General features: G+C 44.5%; 1 protein-coding gene across 1 annotated transcript; it reads left to right on the forward strand.

The window, feature by feature from the left end:
• Positions 1 to 12,370: 12,370 nt before the first annotated feature.
• LOC123074297 (RING-H2 finger protein ATL39-like) lies at positions 12,371 to 13,300 on the forward strand. The gene has a single exon (XM_044497180.1). The coding sequence runs from the start codon at positions 12,511 to 12,513 to the stop codon at positions 13,141 to 13,143; it is 633 nt and encodes a 210-aa protein (XP_044353115.1). The 5' UTR covers positions 12,371 to 12,510; the 3' UTR covers positions 13,144 to 13,300.
• The last annotated feature ends 11,131 nt before the right edge of the window (positions 13,301 to 24,431 follow it).

Below are 24,431 nucleotides of genomic sequence, written 5' to 3' on the forward strand. Positions count from 1 at the left end.
CATTCGGGATGAATTTGTTCCTGCCCTGCTGCTCTGTTTATTTGGTCCACGAACAAGGTGTATGATGAATGAATGACTTGCATTGTCGTTCTCTTCTTTAATTTCTTTTTGCAAGGACAAGCTAGCACGTACTCCCTCAATCCGAAAAAGCATATCCCTCAAATAGATGTATTTATCACCAAGTTAGTATGACATACTCCCTTCATGCCTATCCCATAAACCACGCACGTCGCCTGGCTCGCAGTGCATCAAGATGGTTGCGAAGAGCCTCCTAAGAGAACATGGCATCGCCCACTGCTCAGCCTCAGTAAGACAGTCGTCGAGCGTGTTGTCTGCCTCGATGAGTCCCAACCTTTCAGCAGCCTCTCTAAAGCTCCCACATAGCACGCCGTCCACGGTGAGCAAGTCGTCAAAGGATGTTTTGCCCGTAACATGGTTTAGCAACACACGCAGATAGTATCGGTCCCCCTCGACAGGATTGGCAGACACGATGTGACCTATTTGAAAACGCTCGACCCGCGGCTTCCAAAACTTCTTTTTCTTCTGCCACGTGAAGCTTCCGGGAAAATCCTTGTACAATATATTTCTAGCCCGAGGGTGTTCCTGGTTAGCCTTGAAATACTCAGTTAACATGGATTTTGAAATATTTTCTGAGGCGACAACATTTTTCAAGTCAGCCTGGGCATTGAATGCGACTCTGTGCATATTCGGGAGATGAAGAGGCAACTGCAAGACAGGAGGGTAGTTGGCGCAAAGTGGAAAGCCAAATATCCTCCACATAGCCTCCGGAGGGGTGATCCACCTTGTGTCAACGTATCTCTTGATCTCATCAATGTTACCATCGGCGTCGGGCTGGTCGATGCTGAAAGAAGCCTTATCATGGCCCTTGTAAATGTACTTGTAAAGATATTTGACGGCCTTTATGCTCGAGCAGACCTCAACGTTGATGTGGCAATTGAACATCCGCAGAAGGTATGGGTTATAAGGCATAACCCATCTGTTGTCCAACATCTTCCCTCGGACCTTAGCACGCCTACCATCGTCTCTACGTCGATAAACTGGGTACGAGTCCTTCCCCTGTGCTGTGTTTTCATTGAACGACCGCGGGTATCTGCACTTGCATCCGTTTTCTTGCATGCAAACATTCTTCGGGTTTAGAGCACCGCATGGTCCGTGCATCATATGTTTTACCACCATTGCATACAATTCCGGATACTTATGCTTGTCTGGGAGCTCTGCGGAAATGAGTCGGTCATACTGCTCGGGGACGATAAGCTTATATGTTGAGTCCATGATCAACAGAAAATGTGTGTGTGGGAGGCCCCTTTTTTGAAACTCGACAACATATACATATGCGACAACAACACCCAGGATGTGCTTCTTGAACAACATGTCCTTCATAGCCTCTAGTTTGCCAAAGAACACGCGAGCCACAATATCAGGTCGGTCTTGCGCCGTCTGACCAGGCAGCAACTCATTTCTCTTCCCATTTTGGATTGCAAGTCATGGTCAAGAAGATGTCAGGCTTCCCGTATGTATGTACAATTGCCATGGCATCCATATGCCTCTTCTTCATGTCGCGGTCGCCACCAGGGTATGTTCCAGGGAGAACTATTCTTACCCCAACAGCGCTTGCTCGTGTCTCCCCCGATGTGATCGCATCAACAACTCCTTTATACAAGTCGGCACGAATCTGCGTCTGGTTCTTCCTGTACCACCTTAACCGACAACTTTCAATCTTGACGTACATGTCGACGGCCCATTGCTGCAAGAGGCGTGCTCCACAGAGTATGGGATTAAAGATCGCAGGCCGTGTCTGCAGCATGTAACAGTAGTAGTCTGACAGAGACGCACAACCTGCTGTTGCCCTCTGCACATGATTGAGTACCATCAAATGAGGATATAATCGACAAACAAAATATTATTTGTAGCAAAATGGGACGCAGACGGCATACCTGCATCCTCATCATCATCATGGACCAGTTGAGGATTTAGTACAACCTCCAAAGGAACATTACGTTTAGGTAGCTTCGGATGCCAACCTAGTTCTCCCCTTGGATAGAATAGGGGATAAGACAAAGGGTCATATGCTCCGGAGGTCACACGTATACTGTGCCTTTCGTTGTTATTACCACAAAGTGTTATCCTCCGGTCAAACCTTTTTGCTAGGTCGTTGCCCTCAACCCAAATTGCAGCGACCTCAGATGACAACGGTCTGTTATATCTTCTTTGGTCAAGCCTTTTATCGGTGTTTAGGTCTATCCTGTAATCATCGAGGTTGTCCTTGTGTGCACCCAAACTCCTAAATTGCTGGGAGTACGGGTTTTCTTTGAGTATGTCTACTAACTTCTTCACGACATCTTGGTCTAATTGCTTGGTGGCCGCCTTACGATGAGTGATGGTTGGGTCATCATCATAGAAGTATAACTGCAGATGCTCAGGACGGGAGCTAGGCCCGAACGAATGCACATTGTGGTAGATGGTGCCGTGTGCCCGGAATGTGTACACCCCAGACTTCATGTTTGTGTAGTTCTCATCAAGGCTGACGCCAAGGGTTGTGAAGGCGAAATGCCCGTTGAAGAAGCGTATGTTTTCCCGAAAATGTCTAGAATCAGCATCCCTGCTTGACCATAGCCTCATCAGCTCTGGGATTGGCTCAGGTTGTTTAAGTTCGATCTGGCCATTGCGACAGCAGAAGCCGTCAGTCTCAAACACGTTTTTTTTGCCTTGCGGTGTTTGCAGTTTGCGTCGAGCTTCAGGATGTGAGTCGTGTCTGGGATGTTTGTGTAGACAAAGTCTAATGGATCAACCTCGCTAGGTATAGCAGACGACATGATCGCTTCCTCTTCATCCTCCAAGGTGTCATTATCGTATCCTACGTGCATTTGTTGAAACATGATGTTCAAAACATTATTAACTACTAACTATAATTATGATAAAGCCCCACAAATTCATAGATTATAGTTGACCATACCTTCGTCGCGAAACATGTAGTACTCCTCATCCATAAAGTCGGATGGTGTCGTCTCATCGCTAGTGATGCAGTCTCGGAACCCATCGATTTCGTCTGCATTATCTCCATGGCGAATGTGACAATAGACAACGTCATGTCAGATGAGGGTTGGTGAGAATGAGCACAACAAGGTGACAATAGAATTATCATACCATTGGTACCAACAATGAAATTCGACATGATTGTCGTCGGGTCGCCATCAGATGAATCACCTTCGGCAGCCCGAGAGAGGGGTGTTGCGCGGGATAAGTTTGCTAGGTCTGGACGTGGGAGTGCGAGGGATTCTTTGCACGGGGTGTGCTTCTTTGCCGCATAAGTTGCCTTTCTTTTTGCACTTAACTCCCCCTTCTCTTTGCTGCATGCCCTCCATTCTCGCAGCGTGGTATTTTTTTCTTCAAGATCGATAGTTCCATGCTCTAGATGTTTCCGATATGTTGCTCGCCTCCGCGCGTTTGTTTGCTCCATTTGATCAGGAGTTAAGCAAGTTATGCGTTGCTTACCACGCTGCTTCCTAGGTAGTTGGTTATCATGAATGACAGCTGTACTGATTATATTAATATGAGGCAATACCGCCTCATCTTGTGACAATGACGTATAGCTGGACCTATTTGGGTCGGCTGGTTATACAACAGTGTAAAACGCTAATCAGTACTGCATTAATTGATCATTGATACAAAATGTACCAGCATATTATGTAGTTCATATCAGCTGACTCCTTCCGTCCATTTTCACAAGGTATTAATGTCTAATCAAAAGTCAAACGAGAGAACGATAAAACAATGAGTTTGATAAGCTTGTTTTCCAAGATAACTTATTAAACACTTGTATCCAGAAAAATTAGGAATATATATACTATCAAGAGGCAGCTGAATCAAAAAGCATTCTAACCTGATATTGTAAGGGCAGGAAGGTTATCATCTTTGTGCTTCACGGTAGCTCGCCCTTGAGCCTTGATCTGGCTATTTTTGTCGGCAAGGAGCATAGGGTGAGCTTGTACCCCATTAGTGATATCACCGAGAGCGCTCTGTGGAACATTTTGCATACCTGCAATATGGTTGCAGGTGTCATACTCACGGATTCTCAGATAATAATCATACTGTTATGAACAAAGGGAGTATATTCAATAGACGTTTGGCCTGTAATATAGAAATAGTCGTACCCGACATGTCAACGGCAGGCATATTTTGATGGAGATGCTTGCCGGCGGTGTCATCATATTTTCTTCGATAACCATCTACCAACGGAGCTTTCATCTGTTCCTTGTTAATGTCAGCATTTTCCTTGTTCTTAAGATACGTTGCCCGCCTCCGCGCATTTATTAGCTCTTTCTTGTCATCTAGTAATAGATGCATGAAGGTGTGAGAGTAGTGAATGCAGGAATGTACATTGTTTTGATTTAAAATCAAACAATCATACCAGATATTGAAAGGTCAGGTTGACTTCCATGCTGTACTTTTCTGCTTCCTCCTCTTTTTCCTCCGATAAGCAGCTCGCCTCTTGGCGTTTATCTGCTCCCTTTTTTCATCAGACAAGATAACTTTCTTAGATGGTTTGGAGACACGCACGACAGATCCTGTAGTCATGTGCTTGGATGTTGAACCGGATTGTGGTAAAACTTGAGGAGTTGCATTGATGTTTACGTGATTTCCTCCATACATATGAGTCAAATCTAGAGCCTCTGGAACAAAACCAAACCAAAATGATAATGTACTTAGTATGTTAATGAACATCTGCAACACAACCTATATAAGATAGATACGGTTCACAACGAAAGACGAATCTTGTAATACCGTTTACACTTTGTGCTACGGCTGCGGCTAACTCGTCAGTGAGACAACTGAGAGACACAAACGTTGATGAGGTTGCCGGGTTGCCCGCTTGATGTAAAAATAACCGATAGTGGTCATAACGGGTCAGTTTAGTGCTATCCAAAGAGTAGAGAGTACTGATTATGTTTTATACTAACCTGAGTTCAGTTCGGAAGGCCGCGGTACACATGTGACATCACCATCAGTGGGTTGAGGAACAACAACAAGTGCGGTCTGTTCAGTGATGGACTGATCCGAAATTGGTTCATACAAGTAAATAGACTGTCTAATAATAGATGCAGCAAGCTGTGAGAGTAGTCAAAGCAGGAATGCACATTGTTTTCATTAAAAATCAAACAATTATACCAGATGTTGAAAGGTAAGCTTGACTTTCATGCTCAAGTTTCTTTGCTTCCTCCTCTTTCTTCCGCCGATAATTAGCTCGCCTCTTGGCGTTTATCTGCTCCCTTTTTTCATCAGATAAGATACCTTTTTTAGTTTGTTTGGTGACATTCTCGAAAGATCCTGTAGTCATGTGCTCGGATGTTGAAACGGTTTGGGATAAATCTTGAGCAGTTGACATAGTGTACAGGTGTATTCCTCCATCAATAGGAGACACATCAAGAACATCTGGAACAAAACAAAAGCTAAATGTTATTGTTCTTAGACTGTTCTTGAATGTCTGCAACACAACCTCTATAAGCATGATAAATAACCGAGATTGCCGGGTCTCCTTTTCAATATGTTTTTTGCTCACCTGAGTTCAGATCGGGAGGCCGCTGAACACATGTGATATCACCATCAGTGGGTTGGGGAACAACCGGGTCTGCGGTCTGTTCAGGTATCGAGTGGCCTGGAGCATGGTTCATACAAGTAACTGAGATTGAAGTCACGAACTTAAGAGAATAAAATGATGAGTACTCTATCCGCACAGCCTCATACCTGGACTAATAGGGTGATTATCAACAACGTTTGTCCCAGCCATCTGATATCCTACACCTTCAGTACCCACAAGTTCATTATCCGGAAGAACCGGTTGTCCAGACGGTTCAAGTGTCAGCCCATCTGAGTGTCATTCATACAAGTAAGCGAGATCAATTCGATAAATAAATAGTATTAAATCATGGTAAATTGACAATCCAACTGTCATAAATGGGGTACTCAGGTTGTTCTCACCATCATTTGTCCAATCCAAATTATCTGAAACAACGTCATTTAAGGAAATCACAATCGGGATATAGCTTGACATGTGCGGCAAGTTTTTTAGTCAAAGATTTACCTCTAGGTACACCTGACGCTGTTGTATGTTCCGCAGATTTGCTTTGTGGATTCCCCATACTTACCTACAAGCAAAGATTTCATACTATTAACAATGGCTTGTGAACTGAAGTTGTCTACCATCTTAATGATCTTATTTTGTTATGTTTCATACTGAAGTTGTCTACCGTCAATCATTTATTTTGTTATCCCCTTCTGGACGCGCCCAGGATCCAACTCCTGGCCTCCGTATTGGGAGGTTTTATGTAAACAGACTGATTCTTAATTGTTATGTTTCATGCACTTTCGTTCGTGAACTTGGAGACAACTTGGAGACTATGCTTATTGGACAGGCTGCTTCTTGGCAGTGCAAAGTAAGCAGAACAAGCCACACAACCAAGCAATCAAAGTAAGTAAAAGCAGCACAATAAGTTATGCAAACATGTACATCAACTAAACATGTTCAGCAACATGCGTAAACAGCTCCTAAGCTATTCTGTTGCAAATTTCAGAAATGGTGCCCGGCATACCATGGTCCAGGAAAGGAGGTCGTCTGCTTGATGTATATGTAATCTAAGATTGCCGACGTTGAGCATTCCAAGTAAGCACAAGCAACCAACTCAAATATGCAATTTCATAACTGCTGTTTGGCCTACCATGCTCCAGCAAAGATAGTCATAAACGAGTATAAACTTGAGATTCTGTATGTATTTTCTGTACATAGGTAATGTGCGATTATTGAGTATAAACCTGCAATACGTACAACAGAAGTTGGATGCTGGGCGCGTCCAGAAGGGGATCACGGCGTCACGTAGACGGGATCGCGGCCCCGTCTCCTACAGCGATCCCACACCAGATCGCTTTGCGTCTCCTGAAGCGATCCCACAGCAGATCGCCGCCTCCTGAGATGTTTTTTTGTATGGCCTTCAGCATGAAATATTCAGTATGAAATAATGTGTATGAACTTGCATTACGTAGCACTGAAAGGGGAGCAGCGCCGGTTGAGACCCTGTGGGTGGTCAGAAGGTGGCCGCCGTCGGATCGGGGTCGTGATCGCCGGCGAACACGACACGCGGGATCGTGGCCCCGTGTCCTCGCCCGATCCAACAGCAGACTGCCGCCTCCTGCAAGTGCGACGGCGAAGGGATGGATCCGCCGCGGCGCGGCACAGGGATGGATCTGCCGCGGTCTGGGCGTAGGGGTGGTTCGGGCGTGCGATCGGGCGGCGGCGGAGATCGATCTGCTGTGTCGGGCGGCGGCGGAGATCGATCAGCTGTGTGAACGAGGGATCGATCCCAGGGGTTTTGTTTGCACCGGTTTTTTTCGATCGAGTAAGGCAGAGGTGGTGCGATGACGAAAAAAAAAGGCGGTGGGAGTATGAGGAAAATAAACCAGCAAAAATTAACCGCGCAGACTATTCACCAAGTCGTCCATTAGGAGTAGAGATATGCATGCAAATATTAAATAAATTGATAGTCCAAGAAAACATCATTACTTTTGCCTCGATTACTGTTAGTGGTCTTGTATAGATGTAAAATGTATTTTTGATAGTGGCCTTGTATAAGGAAAGGGAGCGAGTATATCCATTTGAGGGACAAGGTGCATATCAGCGATGGAGCCGCTTCGAGCTCGGGTTGTGAAGGTGTTCTGTCATTTTTTCCTTTGGTGGCTGCTATGGTGGTTCCAAAGGCACGTGACGGGCGTTGGTGTCAAGTTCAGAGGTTTCTTCGGTCTAGATTGTAATTTTATTTCTTGGCTGTTGTTTCTTTGTGTAAAGGCTAGCGTTTTGCTGTCTTTTCAGTTTTGCCAGGTCGGTTTGTATGTGGCTTGTACTATTATCCTTATGATATAAAAGAAACACGTATTACCATACAAAAAAAGAGTATATCCATTTGACGGACAAGATTGGACAAGTTTTTTCGGACGAAGGGAGTAGTACGTATAGTTTTGTAGCTCGTTCACTTTGGGCACAATTGACCAAAGGGAACTATTATTTAGGGAGGCCAAAATAAAAAGACCAAAGCTGAAGTATGATTTAGGGAGGCTCTATTTGTCAAGTGCCTGAAAAAACCGTGGCACCGTCAGATCTTGATCTAATGGTCCAAATTAGATCATGCTACTGTTCATCGGCTTCCTCCCTTCCTTCTGCCTCCTCCTGATCCCGAACGCCCAGCCTACCCCGCTCTAACCGCTCACCTCCATCACCCACGGCAGGCGGGCGCTATTGTGCACCGCCTCGTCGCCCCCCACCCCTCTTGCTCGTCGTTGCTAGCCACCACCTCGGACATCCCTCTAAGCCCGGCACCATCGAAAACCTCCGGTGATCCCTTGCAACCCCCTCCCCCCTCCCACCCCTAGATAGATAGTGGGGCCACTACTTCACCCTATAAGATAGATGGTGGGGCTACTTCTTCTCCGGCGAGCTTGTGTCCTCTCCAGCAAAGTCCAACCAAGAGGGAAGGAAGAAGAAGAAAGTGACTGATGCGAAAAGGAATTTTAGACATATGAGAAATAGCAAATCCGACGATTTTATCGAACATACTCCGCTAGGTTCAAATTAAGCCGTATAAATTTTTAAAAAAATTCAACCTTTTATAGTTTTGACTAAGTTTATAGAGAAAGTATCAATGCCTACGATACCAAATCATTATTACTGGATTCTTGATAAAAAATATTTTCATACTTTATTTTTTTAGTATCGTAGATCCTGGTATGTTTTGCCATTAACTTGGTCAAGCAAAGAAACCTTGACTTATTTCAAAATTAATATTGCACATCATATTTTGGATTGAAGGGATTAGTTGGCAAACACATGGAGTGCCAAATACGAAATCACGATGCATGACATCCATTGTTTATCCCTTTGATACTTTGTATGATATAATAACCAACCAAGACTACTAGACTTCTTTGTGTTGCTAATTTATATCTTTCGCGCGCAAGCCAAACATTGCAATAATATATAGTATATTCAAAAAGATGACGAAAGGCAATGAGCTTTGCATTTCATTCATTAAGAAGATGTTACAAACCTTAAGATGAGAGCACAACTACAACAAATTCTCCGAAGAGCAGATGCGATAGCTACAAACCACAACAACACACAGAAGACAACACAACAACAATAACTTTGCTCCAGAGATCAAGCAAGCTGAAGCAACCGGAGTAGGTCTTCAGCATCATCGTCATCTAACCAAGCAAGGCATCAACTTGAGCATTGGTCATCATATCGCCACCTGACAACACCCCTCAAAGAGAGGGAGGGTTGTCGCATGGGAACGAGGTGATCCAAACAAGATCAGAACTCTCTAACCCGCCTACAGATGAATACCTCAATCGAACCTCTATTGCATCGAACCCTAATCTTGTCGACTAAGCAGCACCAACGACGACCACCGCCTATCATTGGTCCCTACAGCCGGTACAAAGCTCCTCGAACGATGCCCCAAGAGGTGTGATGCATGTCGCCATCCGTCTGATCCTAAGGGAATCAAGGGTTTCCCCCAAAGCTTCCATGTGAAGGGAAGCGAGCATAACACCTCAATGACACCTTCAATAAGGAGAAGACGCCCGTGGGCGACGCCGTCGTCTGCCCCTTTTCACGACCGTCAGTAGGGTCCCCCCCCCCCCCGCTAAACAACTAACCACACACTCGGGCCTTGAGAGAGGCTGGCCAGATCACCACCGAAGCCACACAATACATCGGAGACCCACCAAGCGCTCACGGAGAACCGCGGCCAGCCAAACAAAGCCTGCAACATATGAAACTTATATCCTAAATCAAGGATTATTGCCACCGACATAACACCATTGACATCTTTCCAATACTTCTCAAACTTCGTCTTCATTTCCTCGGCCATCTTTTGGAAAGGAGCATGCCCACTAGTAGACCATTTCTGTATTGCTAGACGAATAGGATACTTTGGGGAAGAACAGATTTGATGTAACATATTTAGTCCCCGAGAATAGGTAGTGATGTCAAAGAAAACTTTTAGCCTATCACAGAGTTCTTTTACATATTTCCAATCATCTTTGATTCGGCAACAGTTGAATAGGAGTTCATGTGTGCTTAGTTTATAAAAAAACTTAGTATAGCAATTAATGCAATGGATATCATTTTATATGTTTAATTTCACCTAATCTTGCAATCCAGAAACAACCTTACCATAGTCAATGTTCAGAGCATGTGTCATCTTTTCATGTTTCCTGTAACTTTTAGGCGTGACCTGCGAAAATGCAACACTATTGTGGACTCTAGACTTACCTTTATCCATGACACTCATTTCATCTTTCATAATTAGATTAAGTATATGTACATAACAACGCATATGCAAAAACTTACCTCCAGCATAAGGATTTAGTATCCAACTTATCTATCAAAATATGAACAACCTTGTTACTATGTGTGCAATTGTCAAGGGTAACTGTGGATAACTTCCTCTCTACATGCCAATCAACAAGACATTCATGTAGAGCTTGACATATACCATAAACAAGCCTAAGATATAAGAAGACATCTAGGTTCAAATCCAAAACGATTAACCAAAGAGTTCAGATCCACAATGATTAGAAAAAGGTTCGTTTTAAGAAAACTTACCTCAAAATGAAGCTATTTAGCTTCAAAGATTCATCAACAAAATGCGTAGTAACAACTATGTAGCCTTTATTGTGATGGCATGCAGTCCACAAGTATGACGTGACAACTACTCGATACGTGATTTTTTTTAATATTTCACCATCTTTTCCTTCTGGGTTGCATGCATAAGTAAGATATCCTTTTGAATGGCTTTCTTGAGACAACCTTGAACAAAGGTTGCAGTGAAGCACACCATTTTCAGAAAATAGAATGGTCAACTATCGACAAACGATATTCAGGAATACTAATCATTAATGCAAGATCTTTCCTAGAAAGTTCTTGGTCAAAAACTCCATTGTTGTCAAGATCTACTTCCCACCATTAGTAGCCACCAACCCAAACTTTTGTTGTTTTAGGCCTACAGGTGCGCTCTTAGCTCAACAAATTTTCAAGTGGTTGTTCAAATGTGAAGTGCACCTTTACTTGGTTCGCTTAGCCATTTTTGACAATACATGCATTGAGCATGCCATTAACCTCCATTAAATTCTTTATAAAATTCATTCCATACTCCAGATGTAAGCTTCCTCTTTTAGTTTCCTCTTCAATTCCATTGGTACCATCTGTTGCTTTTCGAGTCGACGACTTGCCATGTCCATTTCCATCTACAACTGAGCTATCTACTAGTAGCGTCGAGAAACTATACACCGGTGAATCCTTCTATACAAGACCGCAAAGAAATAGATTAGTTTCCACTGCAGCAAACCAAATTGATAGGTTCAAAATTGGGAGTAAGAAAAGAGACTCACTTTGCAGCTTGTCCGGGGATGGCGCCAAGGGAGAACGTGGTCGGCGTGGCCATGGGCAGAACCCTTTCTGCACACCCTACGCACGAATAATAGGGTTTCCCATCGGGCTTACCCATAGGAGAAGATGGCCACCCATACCCTGCACATTTGGGTCAGGTGCCTATGGGCGCGGACGCCGATGGGTCGAATTGCCAGGTTGAGCCCAATCCAATGCAAAGTTTTCTTAAAAAAAATCGTCCATAAGCCAATAGCATGGTTTGTGAGAACAAGACAACAAATTTGTAAATAGATCCTTTAAATATAGTTAGTTCACTAGTGGTCAAAGAAATGTTGATATGGTAGCCATGTGGTTGGTCTTCACCGAATCGGTTTTGGCATTATTTAAGCGAATTAACAAGTTTATGGCCTAAATTGGTCGATTCTTCACTTGTTGGTCTAAAACATGCAATCAATTTGAGTTAATGAACTAGTGGTGCACTCATTTTTGAGAATCCTGCAAATCAAATCAAAGAGTCCCTTATTATGGTTGTTGCTTCCAACCTTATAGGCCTCTTTAGAGTGCATGGATTCGAAAAATATGGCAACAGAAAAAATACATGATTTGAAATATTATTGTTTAATATATGCTACATATAAAACAAATCCACGTGAATTGTTGAGAAGATGCTTTTGGGTGCTGCACGGAGAAATGTAAATTTTTTAAGAAGAGTATTAGGAGTAATAAAGTTGATTATGTTGAGTGAACTTTTTTGGGTAGCATAGAGTAGAAGAGAACCCATGCTACCAAAAAAAAACAAGGGAGTATAGAGAGCAGCACTAGTGGTCTCTCACACAACAACCTAATTCTGTCAAGGGTCGCGCATCTTCCACAATACTGTCGTCTCATTCTCTCCCCCCGGCCGCAGGTTGCTCTGCTCCCATCACCACAAAGCAAAACCCCAAAGAAAGACACCCACCTATTTATCTCGCGCTCCGCTCCTCTCCACACTACCGCGAATTGCCAATGATAGTGATACTTGCAGAACCCATCCTTCTCGGAGCGATCTGTCGATGGCCGAGGCCAAGCGCATGCACGAGCAGACCACCGGGTGCCTCCCCGTCGACCAGTCCTGCTTCGCGCTCTCCCGGCTGTCCAACGCGTACCGCCCCACCCGCAACAACGACCCGGCCTGCTGCTCCACAACGTCCTACCTTGAGGTCCTCGGCATCTCATTCGCGACGCTGCTCATCATCCTCTTCGTGCTCTGCATGATACGGTGCTACCTCATGCGGCGGGCCGTGAACCGGGTCACGGTGGGGGCCGCAACGTCGACAGGCGCGGGGGCGCCCGTGGTGGTCAAGAAGCGGCCCACCGGCCTCAGCGACGACGCCATCGCCGCGCTGCCCAAGTTCGAGTACCGACACACGGCCGACGAGAGTGATCGGTGGGAGTGCTCGATATGCCTCTGCACCATGGCCGACGGCGAGGTGGCCAGGCAACTACCTAGATGCACGCACCTCTTCCACAGGGCGTGCGTCGACATGTGGCTCACGGCGCACACCACATGTCCGGTGTGCCGAGCCGAGGTGGTCAAGCCGACGGACAACGACGACAGCTGCGCCAAGACGCCGGCGGCCGAGGCCGGCCCGTCGGGGCCGGCTAGGTTGGAGGATGGCCAGAGGGATTTGGAGGCGCAGTTATAGCGTGAGAGGCGCATGCGCTTGCTCCCCGGGTTGTGTAGGTGTATATTTTCTATTTTGGCGACCCTTTAGGTAGGTGATTTTGAGCCATTTGATTTTATTCAATGGGGTTTCAGTATAATAAGAATAACAGGAGGAGAGAAGATAGTGATTTTTAGTATTTCTTTTACTACAAAAATGATGCTGGTATTCAAACGGTTGCTGAAAAAAGGAAACGCACAAAAACAGCTAAATCGTAGAAAAATAGATGTTGGAGAGATGATTGTGCATTAGACATTTTTAGATATAATATCTTCACTTTATAGATTACCAATATTCAATGGAATGCAAAGAAAGTTCGGATAAGTGACCAATATTTAAGCAGCCTACCGAGGGACCTCCGAGAGTAACTAGTTAACGAGCGCTCCTTCGGGAGCCTTGCAACGATCAGCGCCACTTGGCGCGCTCTCGGCCATTCGCCACGTGTCGCGCTCTGGACGCTCCCTCCGATTTTTTTTCCGCACGCGTTTTCGGCTTTTTAAACGGTTTTTTCTGGGTTTTTTCGACATTTTGGTTTTCCCCCGGTCTTCCTTAGCTTTTCGATAAAAAAAAAATTTGTGCGAAAAGACGCATTTTCTTTTTTTTTTCTTTCGCGAAAGTCACGGTTTTGCTTTCGCGAGAGGCACGATTGTGCTTTAGCGAGAGTCACGGCCGTGCCTTTCGGAAACGGGAAAAACGCGTTTTTTTTTCTTTCACGAGAGTCATGGTTTTGCTTCCGCGAGAGGCACGGTTGTGCTTTCACGAGAGTCACGGCCATGCCTCTCGGAAAGGGAAAAACAAAACGCGTTTTCTGTTTTTTTCTTTCGCGAGAGTCACGCTTTTGCTTCCGCGAGAGGCACGGTTGTGCTTTCGCGAGAGTCACGGCCGTGCCTCTCGGAAAGGGAAAAAAAATACATGTTTTATGTTTTTTTTCTTTCGTGAGAGTCATTGTTTTGCTTTCGCGAGAGGCACGATTGTGCTTTCGCGAGAGTCACGGCCGTGCCTCTCGGAAACGGAAAAAAACGCGTTTTCTGTTTTTTTCCTTCCACGAGAGTCACGGTTTTGCTTCCACGAGAGGCACGGTTGTGATTTCGCGAGAGGCACGCGCGTGCCTCTTTCGGAAAGGAAAAAAACTGTGCTCCCGATCCGGGTTTTTTCGTTCGGTTTTTGTCGTGAAAAAACAGTTCGTCAAAACCTATCAACATGGGATCTAATTTTGAAGATCTCGACACGAGGAATCCAATGGTGAAAACGGTTCGAGATTTGGACGCACGGTTTAAGAGATAAAATGTTTTGAATAAACCGATCTACGAAAAAAGGAAAAACTTTCAGGTTGCGACAAGTGGCGCGTTGCATGTGCGCCACTTGTCGCGAACTGGAAAGGTGAAATATTCTTTGCAACGAGTACTCCTTAATTAATGATTTCGGGGACCTCCTATATGACTCATTTTGCGTCATATAGGAACCAAACACAGGGGGTGGCGCACACTGGGCCGGCCCACAGGGCGCGAGGTGAAAAATCATGTACATGTGCAAAAGGGACCTCCTACGTGACGCTCGTTGCGTCCAACAAACGCGCGCCGCACAGGGGGTTCACCCTACTAGGCCGGCCCAGCTTAGAGCAAGTACGAAGGAACACATGTGATAATTCCAAAAAATATAATAAGCGCATGAAAGGGATTAAACCCAGGACCTTGCGACAACTTACTACTCCCTCTGTTCCTAAATATAAGTCTTTTTAGACATTTCAAATAGACTACAATATATGGATGTATGTAGACATATTTTAAAGTGTAGGTTTACTCATTTTGCTCCGCATATAGTCACTTGTTGAAATCTCTAGAAAGACTTATATTTGGGAACGGAGGGAGTACGTCCCTAGCCACTATAATATCTGCGACTTCGTGTCCAAGATAGCATCCGAGTTGATGTGAACTATCAGTCGTGATAGATTTCAAATTATTTTCAAACTTCGGACGGGATTTCTTTGAAAAACAATTCGCCAGCAACAACAACATTTTTTGAAGAAAGAGAAACAAAATATAATAAATAAACATTTTTCGAACTTACAAACATTTTTTATAAACGTGAATATTTTTTCAAAAACAGGAAAATACTTGGAAAATCGAACATTTTTTGAGAATAATGAACATTTTTTCAAATCTTGAACATTTTTTGTATTTGCGATTTTTTATGAAAACGTGATTGTTTAATTTGTGAACAAATTTGGAAGGCTGAAACATTAACTGAAATTCCCAAACATTTTTTATATTTATGAAAAATGCAAACATTTTTTTAATTCTTGTATTATTCGGACTGTCAGAACGGATTTTCAAAACGTGAGCAATTTAAAAATTCTAGAACAAAATTAGAAACCCAGAACATTTTCTCAAGTTTCCGAAATTTTTTGGAAATTGCGATCAAAATTTCAAAACATGAACATTTTCAAAATTTGCGAACAAATTTTCTAGATGGGAACATTTTTTGAAATTTCCAAAATTTTCGAAATTTATGAATAAACACTTAAAATGCGAACATTTTTTTAATTTCTGAACATTTGTTAAAAAGAAAATAAAAATAGAAACAGAAAAGGGAAAATGAAAAAGAAAACACAAGTGGAAAAAGAAAAAAACAGACAAAAACCGGTTCAGAGAACCTTCTGGAAGGTTCCCAAAACGCATAAAACCAGACAGAACTGCTAGAAGCTTCCTAAAACCGAATCACCTAATTGGGCCGGCCCAGTGCAGCGATCCCGCTCGATCCTGTGTGCGTTTGCTCGACATTATGACGCAACGAGCGTCCTATAGGGATTTCCCCAAAACCGTGACCCGTGTGCTTCTAGCCACTGCGGCTGTTGAGGTCCAGTGACAGATGTAAAGCGCGACAATTAAAGCCCTCGTTGCAGCGGCAAAACTTAACCCGTGAAAAAAATGAACGAAATTCCAAAATTCTAGCAAAAATGGAACTTGCGATTTTTTTTTGATAAACACGACTAAATTTTCAAATTTTATGAATACTTTTTAAATTTTGAACAAAAGTTGAACATCAGAAAAGAATGAAATTACTTTGAAAAACGTGAACAATTTTGAATTTAGAGAAAAAAAATTGAAATCAAGAACAAAATTTGAAAATGGGAACCAATATTTTATCCCGAACATTTTTTTAAATGCCACATTTTCTGAGTTTAGAGAAAAAAATTGAACATGGGAATACATTTTCAAAACACGATTTGTTTTTAATTTAGGGAATAAAATTTTGAAAACGCAAAACAAAATACATGAACAATTTTGTGATTTTGAGCCATTTGATTTTATTCAGTCGGTTTTTAGGATAAGAATAACACGAAGAGAGAAGGTAGTGATTTTTAGTATTTCTTCTACTAGAAAAATGATTCTGGTATTCAACAGGTTGCTCAAAAGAAACACACAGAAACAAAAGTTTTCTAAATCACAGAAAAATAGACCTTGGAGAGTTCATTGTGCATTAGACTTTTTTAGATATAATATCTTCACTTTATTACCCATATTCAAAGGAATGCAAAGAAAGTCTAGAGAAGTGACCAAGATTTAAGCAGCCTACCGGGGGACCTCCTATATGGCTCATTTTGCATCATATAGGAACCCGACGCAGAGGGGTAGCGCAAACTAGGCCGACCCACAGGGGTGTGGTGAAAATCATTTGCAAATGAAGTTGAGGCTTGCTTGGATTCGAACCCGTGGCCCGCGCGCTGCTAGCCACTACGCCTGTCGAGTTCTAGTGACAGATGAAAAGCGCGACAATTAAAACCCTAATTGCAGAGGAAAAACTAAACACTTGAAAAAAGAACAAAATTCAAAAATTCTAGAAAAAACTGGAACTTGAAAAAAAATGACAAACACGACTACAATTAAAAAATTACAACAAAAGTTTAATATTGGAAAAAAAATCCTGAATTTTTTTCAAAAAACGCGATATTTTTTGGAATTTAGAGAACAAAATCTAGAATTGGCAACAAACATTAGAAGATCCCGAATAGTTTTTAGAAAATGCAACATTTTTTGAATTTAGAGAAAAATTGAACTTGGGAATACATATTGAAAAAGCGAACATTTTTGAATTTAGGGAACAAAATTTCGAAATTGATAATTTGAAAATCCCCACCAGATTTTGAAAACGCAAAAAAATACATAAACAATTTTGTTGAAATGGAAGCATTTTTTTAACTTTGAAATTCTTCGAACGTCCCTTCTTAAAAGAAATTGAACATTTTTCGAAAAGAAGCAAACACTATTCAAAATTCTAAACCTTGCCTAAACTTTTGATTTTCGAAATTTCTAGCCAAATTTGAGAACAAAAACATTTTTTAAATTTTGAACAGAGTTTGTAAAATGTGAACATTTTTTAAAAATAAAAATAAAATTGGAAAAAAATGAAAATGAAAGAAAATAGGAAAGCAAAGAAAAGAAACAGAAAAACCAAAATAATATAGAAAAATAAGGGATAAGGAGAAAAAAGGAGAGAAATTAAAAAAAGAAACAGGAAAAAATAAAAAGAAACAGAACAAGAAAAAAGGATTCAAGAACCTTCTAGAAGGTTCCCAAAACCGGAAAAAACGGCTGGGACCTCTAAACTATCCCAAAACCGGGATCGCTGAAATGCTTAACGAGCCAGCTCAACCTGAACAATCACGTGATCTTCTTGTGTGAACCAGCGACAATTCGATGCAGAGAGCGTCATATAGGACTTTCAGCTTGCCGGGTCTTACAAAAGAAAACCAAGCACTTAGCGGGCCGTTCCAAGGTGTTAGAAATCTTTAACAAAATTTTGAAATCGACAACAACTTTGAGCGTGGCTGATTTGCAAGCCCAAGAGCCGCAAGCCCGATGTGCATTGGACCGAGCCATGCCCCTCGACTATGACTTTTTGAGATTATCTTCACTCCACTGACGATTTTCAGCAAATGTGTTTAGTTTCTTTAATATTTTACATAATCTAGAAAAAAAATCTGGATTTTAAACTATACCTGAATTCAACTTGTGTCGAACAATGCAAAATGATAATAGGCACAAATCATAAAGTCATGCAAAAAAGAACTATTAGACAAGCATCACTAAGAAAAATGACACTACACAAAACATTGTTCGAACATATCCAATTCACGGTCTAGGTTTGAACTTCCAATCAAGAGCTATGTCGGGAAACCAGAAAGATGAAAACACCCGTTTTCCCTACTCCAGCAGCCGCCACGAGCCAGGCGACTAGGGAGGCGATCTTCTTCCATCTATCTCCACTGGCCAGGGCGCTGGCCCCCTCTCCCTCCGGCTGCTGCTCCGGCGGCAGGAGGGAGGGGCCCGTTCCTCTGCTCTGTAGTTAGGGTTTGGATATGTAGGTCGTGGGGCGTAGTTGGGGCGGTGGGAGCGGTGCCCGGATGAATAAATCTGCCTCGACTCCACTCCCACACTAGTGGTTCCTTTCATGACGGTGTCACGGAGTTGATGGCATCATGTGTTTGCTGATCCTTCAGATCAGCGATGTTAGGTTTCATGGATGGTGTCGACGAGGCAGCGGCGGCGACTCCATCAGGTGTGTCTCTCCATCTTCTCTGGCCTGTTGCTGCAGTGTTGTCTCCGACGTCATGGTGGATCAGGGAGGTTTTGTCGTCCAGGAGTACACGCAGACGTTTCTCTATTCAAGTGACAGCTGGAAGATGGTGCATCTTGTGTTGGGTTTGTGGTTGGAGGCTTATAGTTCTGATTTCCTCCTTGTTGACGTATAAATGTATTTTCTAGTCTCTTCTATCAGATCGGTCTTTTGCTTGGATTGGCTAGAGCATACATTTCTACGTGGTATCAAAGCCAAGAGGTCTTGAGTTCAAGATCCAGCTGGCGCAATTAAATTTGCAGCCCACTTTTGGTCCATGTTTAGGCCTGAGGGAGCCACACGTGAGGGGAGTGTTGACGTATAAATGTATTGCCTAGTCTCTTCCATCAGATCGGTCTTTTGGTTGCATTGGCTAGAGCACGCACTTCTACACTCCTCCGACATCGTAGTCGTGCGGGGGTGTCAATTCTGGAGTTCGATGGCGTGTCCTGGGACACGTTGCCCCCGTCTGATTCTTTCAACGGCAATGGTTTTGCTTCAGGAAAACTACTTTGGAGGTCCGTAAAGTTGTTGACCAGCGATGGAGTCGTGTCGACCTTGGGTGAAGAGGTGATCTGTCTCCTTTTCCTTAGTGGACAGGGACATGCACTTGTTTCTTGCATATGATTATCCTATCTTTTTAGTCATGCAATGTCGATGCTTACGTTGCTTGTAACTGAATCTTTATTTTATTAATGAGACATTTATTACCATGCAAAAATAAACACATCAAATCAGACACCGTATCCATCCGCGGACACTGATGTGGGAGCCGTCCATCCAACCCTGCCCGCATACATTTCAAAGCGAACTTCAATATACCGGACGAAATTCATGCAAACCGGACGAAAACATTTATACTTCAAACATATTTCAACTAAATTATAGCGGACTAGGCTAGGCTATTCTAACCTTGTCTATCGCCGGCCACGGCGGAACCCATTTCTCACGACATGTCTTCCACATGTCCGGCAACGATCTCGCCGAACCGCCGAGAGCACCGAACGTAAATGCTTCAGCGGGACGGGAAGAATAGCCTCCGCCTCTGCAAAGACCGGATCGTCAGTTGGTTTTTTGCCGAGGGAAGACGGTCATGGTGGCCTACGCCCCCGCGAAGTGGGCAAGTCATCGACTATGTAACCCGGCAAGACAGTGGCGGTGACCTTCCTGAGACATAAGCGGTGTCGACCTCCCATGGTCTACTTTTCCTCGCTATTGACGGTGGCCTCGGATGTGCTGGCTATGTCATCGTGGCGGCGGGCATTGCCGACGCAGAGTGGGTGATCTCGTCAACGGTGCCCCAATCAAATTCCTCCGCAGCCGCATCAACCTCTGTGAAAATGGCTTCTTTCTCCCCTACAGGATGTGGTGCCACAAATCACTCACTGCTGATTTGGCGGGCAGCAGTGTAGGACAGCCTGGACGGCCGAGAATGGCCCATGGTGATGCCAGCCTGGACGGCCGAGAATGGCCCATGGTGATGCCAACCTGGACCAGTGAGGGCGCTGGTGTTGGAGTCAGGGCTCTGTAGACCCAAGAAAGATTCAAACTCTGAGGTGCGTGCGAAGAACTCGATCTCCCCAGCCTACCAACCCGTCGCTCTTACATCCTAGCTCGATGGATGGGGAAGGAAAGGGACACGACAGTTTACCCAGGTTCGGGCCACCTTGCGGTGTAAGACCCTCACTACTGGAATAAGGATCTTTGCCGTCAGCTAGCTGACGACAAAGAAGGTCTTTGCCATAAGCTTGCTGTAAGGGCATATTTATCCCTAAGATGTTTTGGTGATTGATGACAATGCTTTTGCGGACTAATCGTGTGCATTGAGTGTTTTCAGAGATTCATCCTTTTGGCACGAGATGATTCCCTCCCCTCGGAGCTTGAAGCGAAGACGGTGTAGTCCTTTCGAATTAGTTTGGTGGACTAGTTTCATAGGGTTCACCGTACTATCAAGAGGGGGTCCGCTTTCGAAAGGCTAGGGCGGAATCATCACGTACACTTCCTTTGCCCCCCTCCGAGCCTTTCCACTTCAATGATGGGCTCGTTCCCTTCTCAGTGTACCCTCTCTGGTCCCAGCGGTAGTACCGCGGGCCGGAGCGGTAGTACCGCTTGGGTGCTACAAGCGGTAATACCGCTCTAGAGCGGTAGTACCGCTCTAGAGCGGTAGTACCGCTGGTAGCACCCAGCCGTAGTACCGCTGCGGTCTCGTGCTAGTACCGCCTCGATTCGAGGGGTCTTTTTCGTGTCGGGTTTTACGGTACTAGCCGCGGCAGTGGGGGCCGTAGTACCGCTCGTATGCGGTAGTACCGCCCTGACCACCGCGGTAGTACCGCTCTGGGCCCAGCGGCAGTACCGCTGGCCAAGCGGTAGTACCGCTCTCTGCGGGGCTGGTGTGGGGGTTAACGGTTGGATTGTTCCCCCCACTGTATAAGGAGGTCTTCTTCCCCAAAGTTGACCTACCTCTTCCCCCAAAAGCTCCATTGTTGCTCCAAGCTCCATTTTCGCCCGATCTCTCTCCCTAGCCAATCAAACTTGTTGATTTGCTCGGGATTGGTTGAGAAGGCCCCGATCTACACTTCCACCAAGAGAAATTTGATTCCCCCCACTAATCCCTAGCGGATCTTGTTACTCTTGGGTGTTTGAGCACCCTAGACGGTTGAGGTCACCGCGGAGCCATAGTCCATTGTGGTGAAGCTTCGTGGTGTCGTTGGGAGCCTCCAATTAAGTTCTCGAGATTGCCCCAACCTTGTTTGTAAAGGTTCGGTCGCCGCCTTCAAGGGCACCAATAGTGGAATCACGTCATCTCGCATTGTGTGAGTGCGTGAGGAGAATACGGTGGCCCTAGTGGCTTCTTGGGGAGCATTGTGCCTCCACACTGCTCTAACGGAGACGTACTTCCCCTCAAAAGGAAGGAACTTCCGTAACACATCCTCGTCCCCACCGGCTCCACTCTTGGTTATCTCTTACCTTTACTTGTGCATGCTTATATTGTGTTGTATCCCTTCCTTGCGTGTGTGCTAGTTGTTGTTGCATCATATAGGTTGCCCACCTAGTTGCATATCTAGACAACCTACTTTGAGCAAAGTTTAAATTGGTAAAGAAAAGCTAAAATTTGTTAGTTGCCTATTCACCCCCCCTCTAGTCAACTATATCGATCCTTTCAATTGGTATTAGAGCCTCGTCTCTTTTTAAGGACTTTACCGTCCGAAGAGTATGGTTGACGTCGTAGACGGTGTGGAGGAGCACTCCGGTGTGAATCCGGTCTCGTCTACGGGAGATGGGGGAACCACGGTCTCTCGTGAGGAATTAAATGTGGCGTTGGACACATTGAAAACCTCCATGAATACCGAGGTCGAAAGCATGTTTAATAAATACTTAGATGGGCTTAAGCTTTCCACCGCACCGTTGAAAGTGGGTGATCCCGCCAACAAGGTGACGGATGCTACCTCCGACAAAGGGGAAGCTACTAGCGAGAAAGCTCCTTCTTCCAGTGGTAAAAAGGGCACCGGCATCTTTGCCCATGTGGAACCTCCACCTGTCTATGGTGTACCGCTCCCTTCCACTCATTTAAATCATGCCGGCCCGGCTCCTAAGATTGAGAAGAATGTAGATTTTGATTCTTGGGTCTATCGTTTTAAGCGTCATTTAAATCATGTGAACACTAACCTTTGGAGAATCATTGAAGAAGGTTTCTATCCGCATGACCGAAGTAACTTCACTCCTAGAGAAGTTGTGGATCATCAATTCAATGAGAATGCTCTCTTCATCATCCAAGAAGCAATCCCACCCGAAGATATTCCTCATCTCCGGCCTTACACCGTGGCCAAAGATGCTTGGCTCCAAGTTGTTTCCCTCTATCGGGGAAGCGCAAGCATTCAACGCTCCAACTATGAAGTGGTGCAAGATGAAGCCGATGAGTTTGCAATGAAAGAAGATGAAGAACCTCGTGAGCTTTTTCGGAGAGTAACCAAACTCGCGGTCTCTCTCCGAGATCATGGAAGTAAGGACACGGATGACAATTGGATCAAGCGCAAATTCCTCAAGGCAACGATGCCCTACCACAAAGCCATGTCCTCTGTAATTCGTCAAAGGCCGGACTTCCACACCTTGTCATCAAGTGAAGTGTTGGATGAGTTTGTTGCTATGAGCATCTTGGACAAGACCCCCGACAATGCGGTTCTTCGCTCTCAAAGAGTAAAGAAGCCCAACCTTGCTCTAAAAGCCAAGGTTAGTATGGAGGAAGAGGATGAAGAGGAAGAAGAGGAGGGCAACCTCGAAGATACGAAGTATGCCTATCATGAACACATGGCTCTTGCTTCAAGGCAATTTTGGAGCAAGAAGAACACAGGGCCAAACTTCAACAAGAACAATTCAAGTGGCGCAAAGGGCAAGCAACGAGTGAGGACTTGCTTAAATTGTGGCAATGTGAGCCACTTTGTTGCGGAGTGCCCTTACGAGAAGAGGGAGGACAATGGTGGCAAGCTCATTAGAAAGGACAAGGCCAAGTCGTTCCCCAACAAGAGCAACTTCACCAAGAAGACTCCTCCCAAGGCATTGGTGGTACAAGAAGAGTACAACGAGGATGATGACGATGATGAAAATGGTGAGTCGGTTGCCATGGCCTCCGTTGCCATTGCGAAGACTCCACGGATGTCTCTCTTCGACTCACCCAATGAGAACATCACCGCCAAGTGCCTCATGGCTAAAGCCACCAACAAGGTAACCTCCAACATCAAAACTACCATCATTAATCATCCTTCTTCGACGGATAGCATTGATGAACATGAGGGGAAAAATGTGGAGGAAAATGAGTTTGAGACCTTTATGGGTAAACTCAAGGGTAAATCCAAGAAGCACTTCGTTGCTCTCTTGGAACAACTTGGTGAAGCCAATGACATGATCGAGGCTCATGAAGATACCATCTCTAAGATGGAGGGGCATAGTCGTGACTATGCCGATGAGATTTCGGATCTTTCCAATGCTCTTGACGAAGAGCGTGGTCTTCGTTTGGCTCTTGAGGAGTCATACAACGATGATCATGCTAAGTTAAAGAAAGATCTTGATCATGCTCTTGTTGTGTCTCGTGTGCTAAACTCCGAGAAGGCAAAACTTGGGGTTGATCTTGCTAGACTTAAAGAGGAGTTTGACATTCTCGACAAGTCTAACAAAGTCTTGGAGGGCGTTCATGCTAGCCTCAAGGAGTCTCATGATCAACTCCAAGTAAAGCTAACTAAGGAGAAATCCACCTTTCCTCATATGGTGTTAATTGATAATGCAAATGCTACTAACCCTTGTTGTGAGCATGTGCATCTTGTTGAGGAGCAACTTGAGAAAGGCCTTGTGTCATGCATACAAGGTGAGAAGAACCTCAACGACCTTTTGAGAAACCAAAAGGAAGTTGTGGCCAAGGAGGGGATTGGGTTCGCACCCAAGCCCAAGAACAAGAAGAAGAATGACAAGACCAAACGACCTCCTCCTCTCAAGAAAACTTTTGTGAAGGAGGGAGAGGGTGCTTCCAAGGAGAAGAAGAACAATGCGAAGGGTGACGGTGTCAAGAAGGGCAATACCACCCCATCCAACAAAGCCGGCGACTTTAGTCCTTCTTATGTGTTATGCCGTGCTACTGATGGGCATGTTTATGCCAAATTTGTTGG

This window comes from Triticum aestivum, chromosome 3D, assembly GCF_018294505.1.
Source record: "Triticum aestivum cultivar Chinese Spring chromosome 3D, IWGSC CS RefSeq v2.1, whole genome shotgun sequence".
Taxonomy (NCBI): Eukaryota; Viridiplantae; Streptophyta; class Magnoliopsida; order Poales; family Poaceae; genus Triticum; species Triticum aestivum.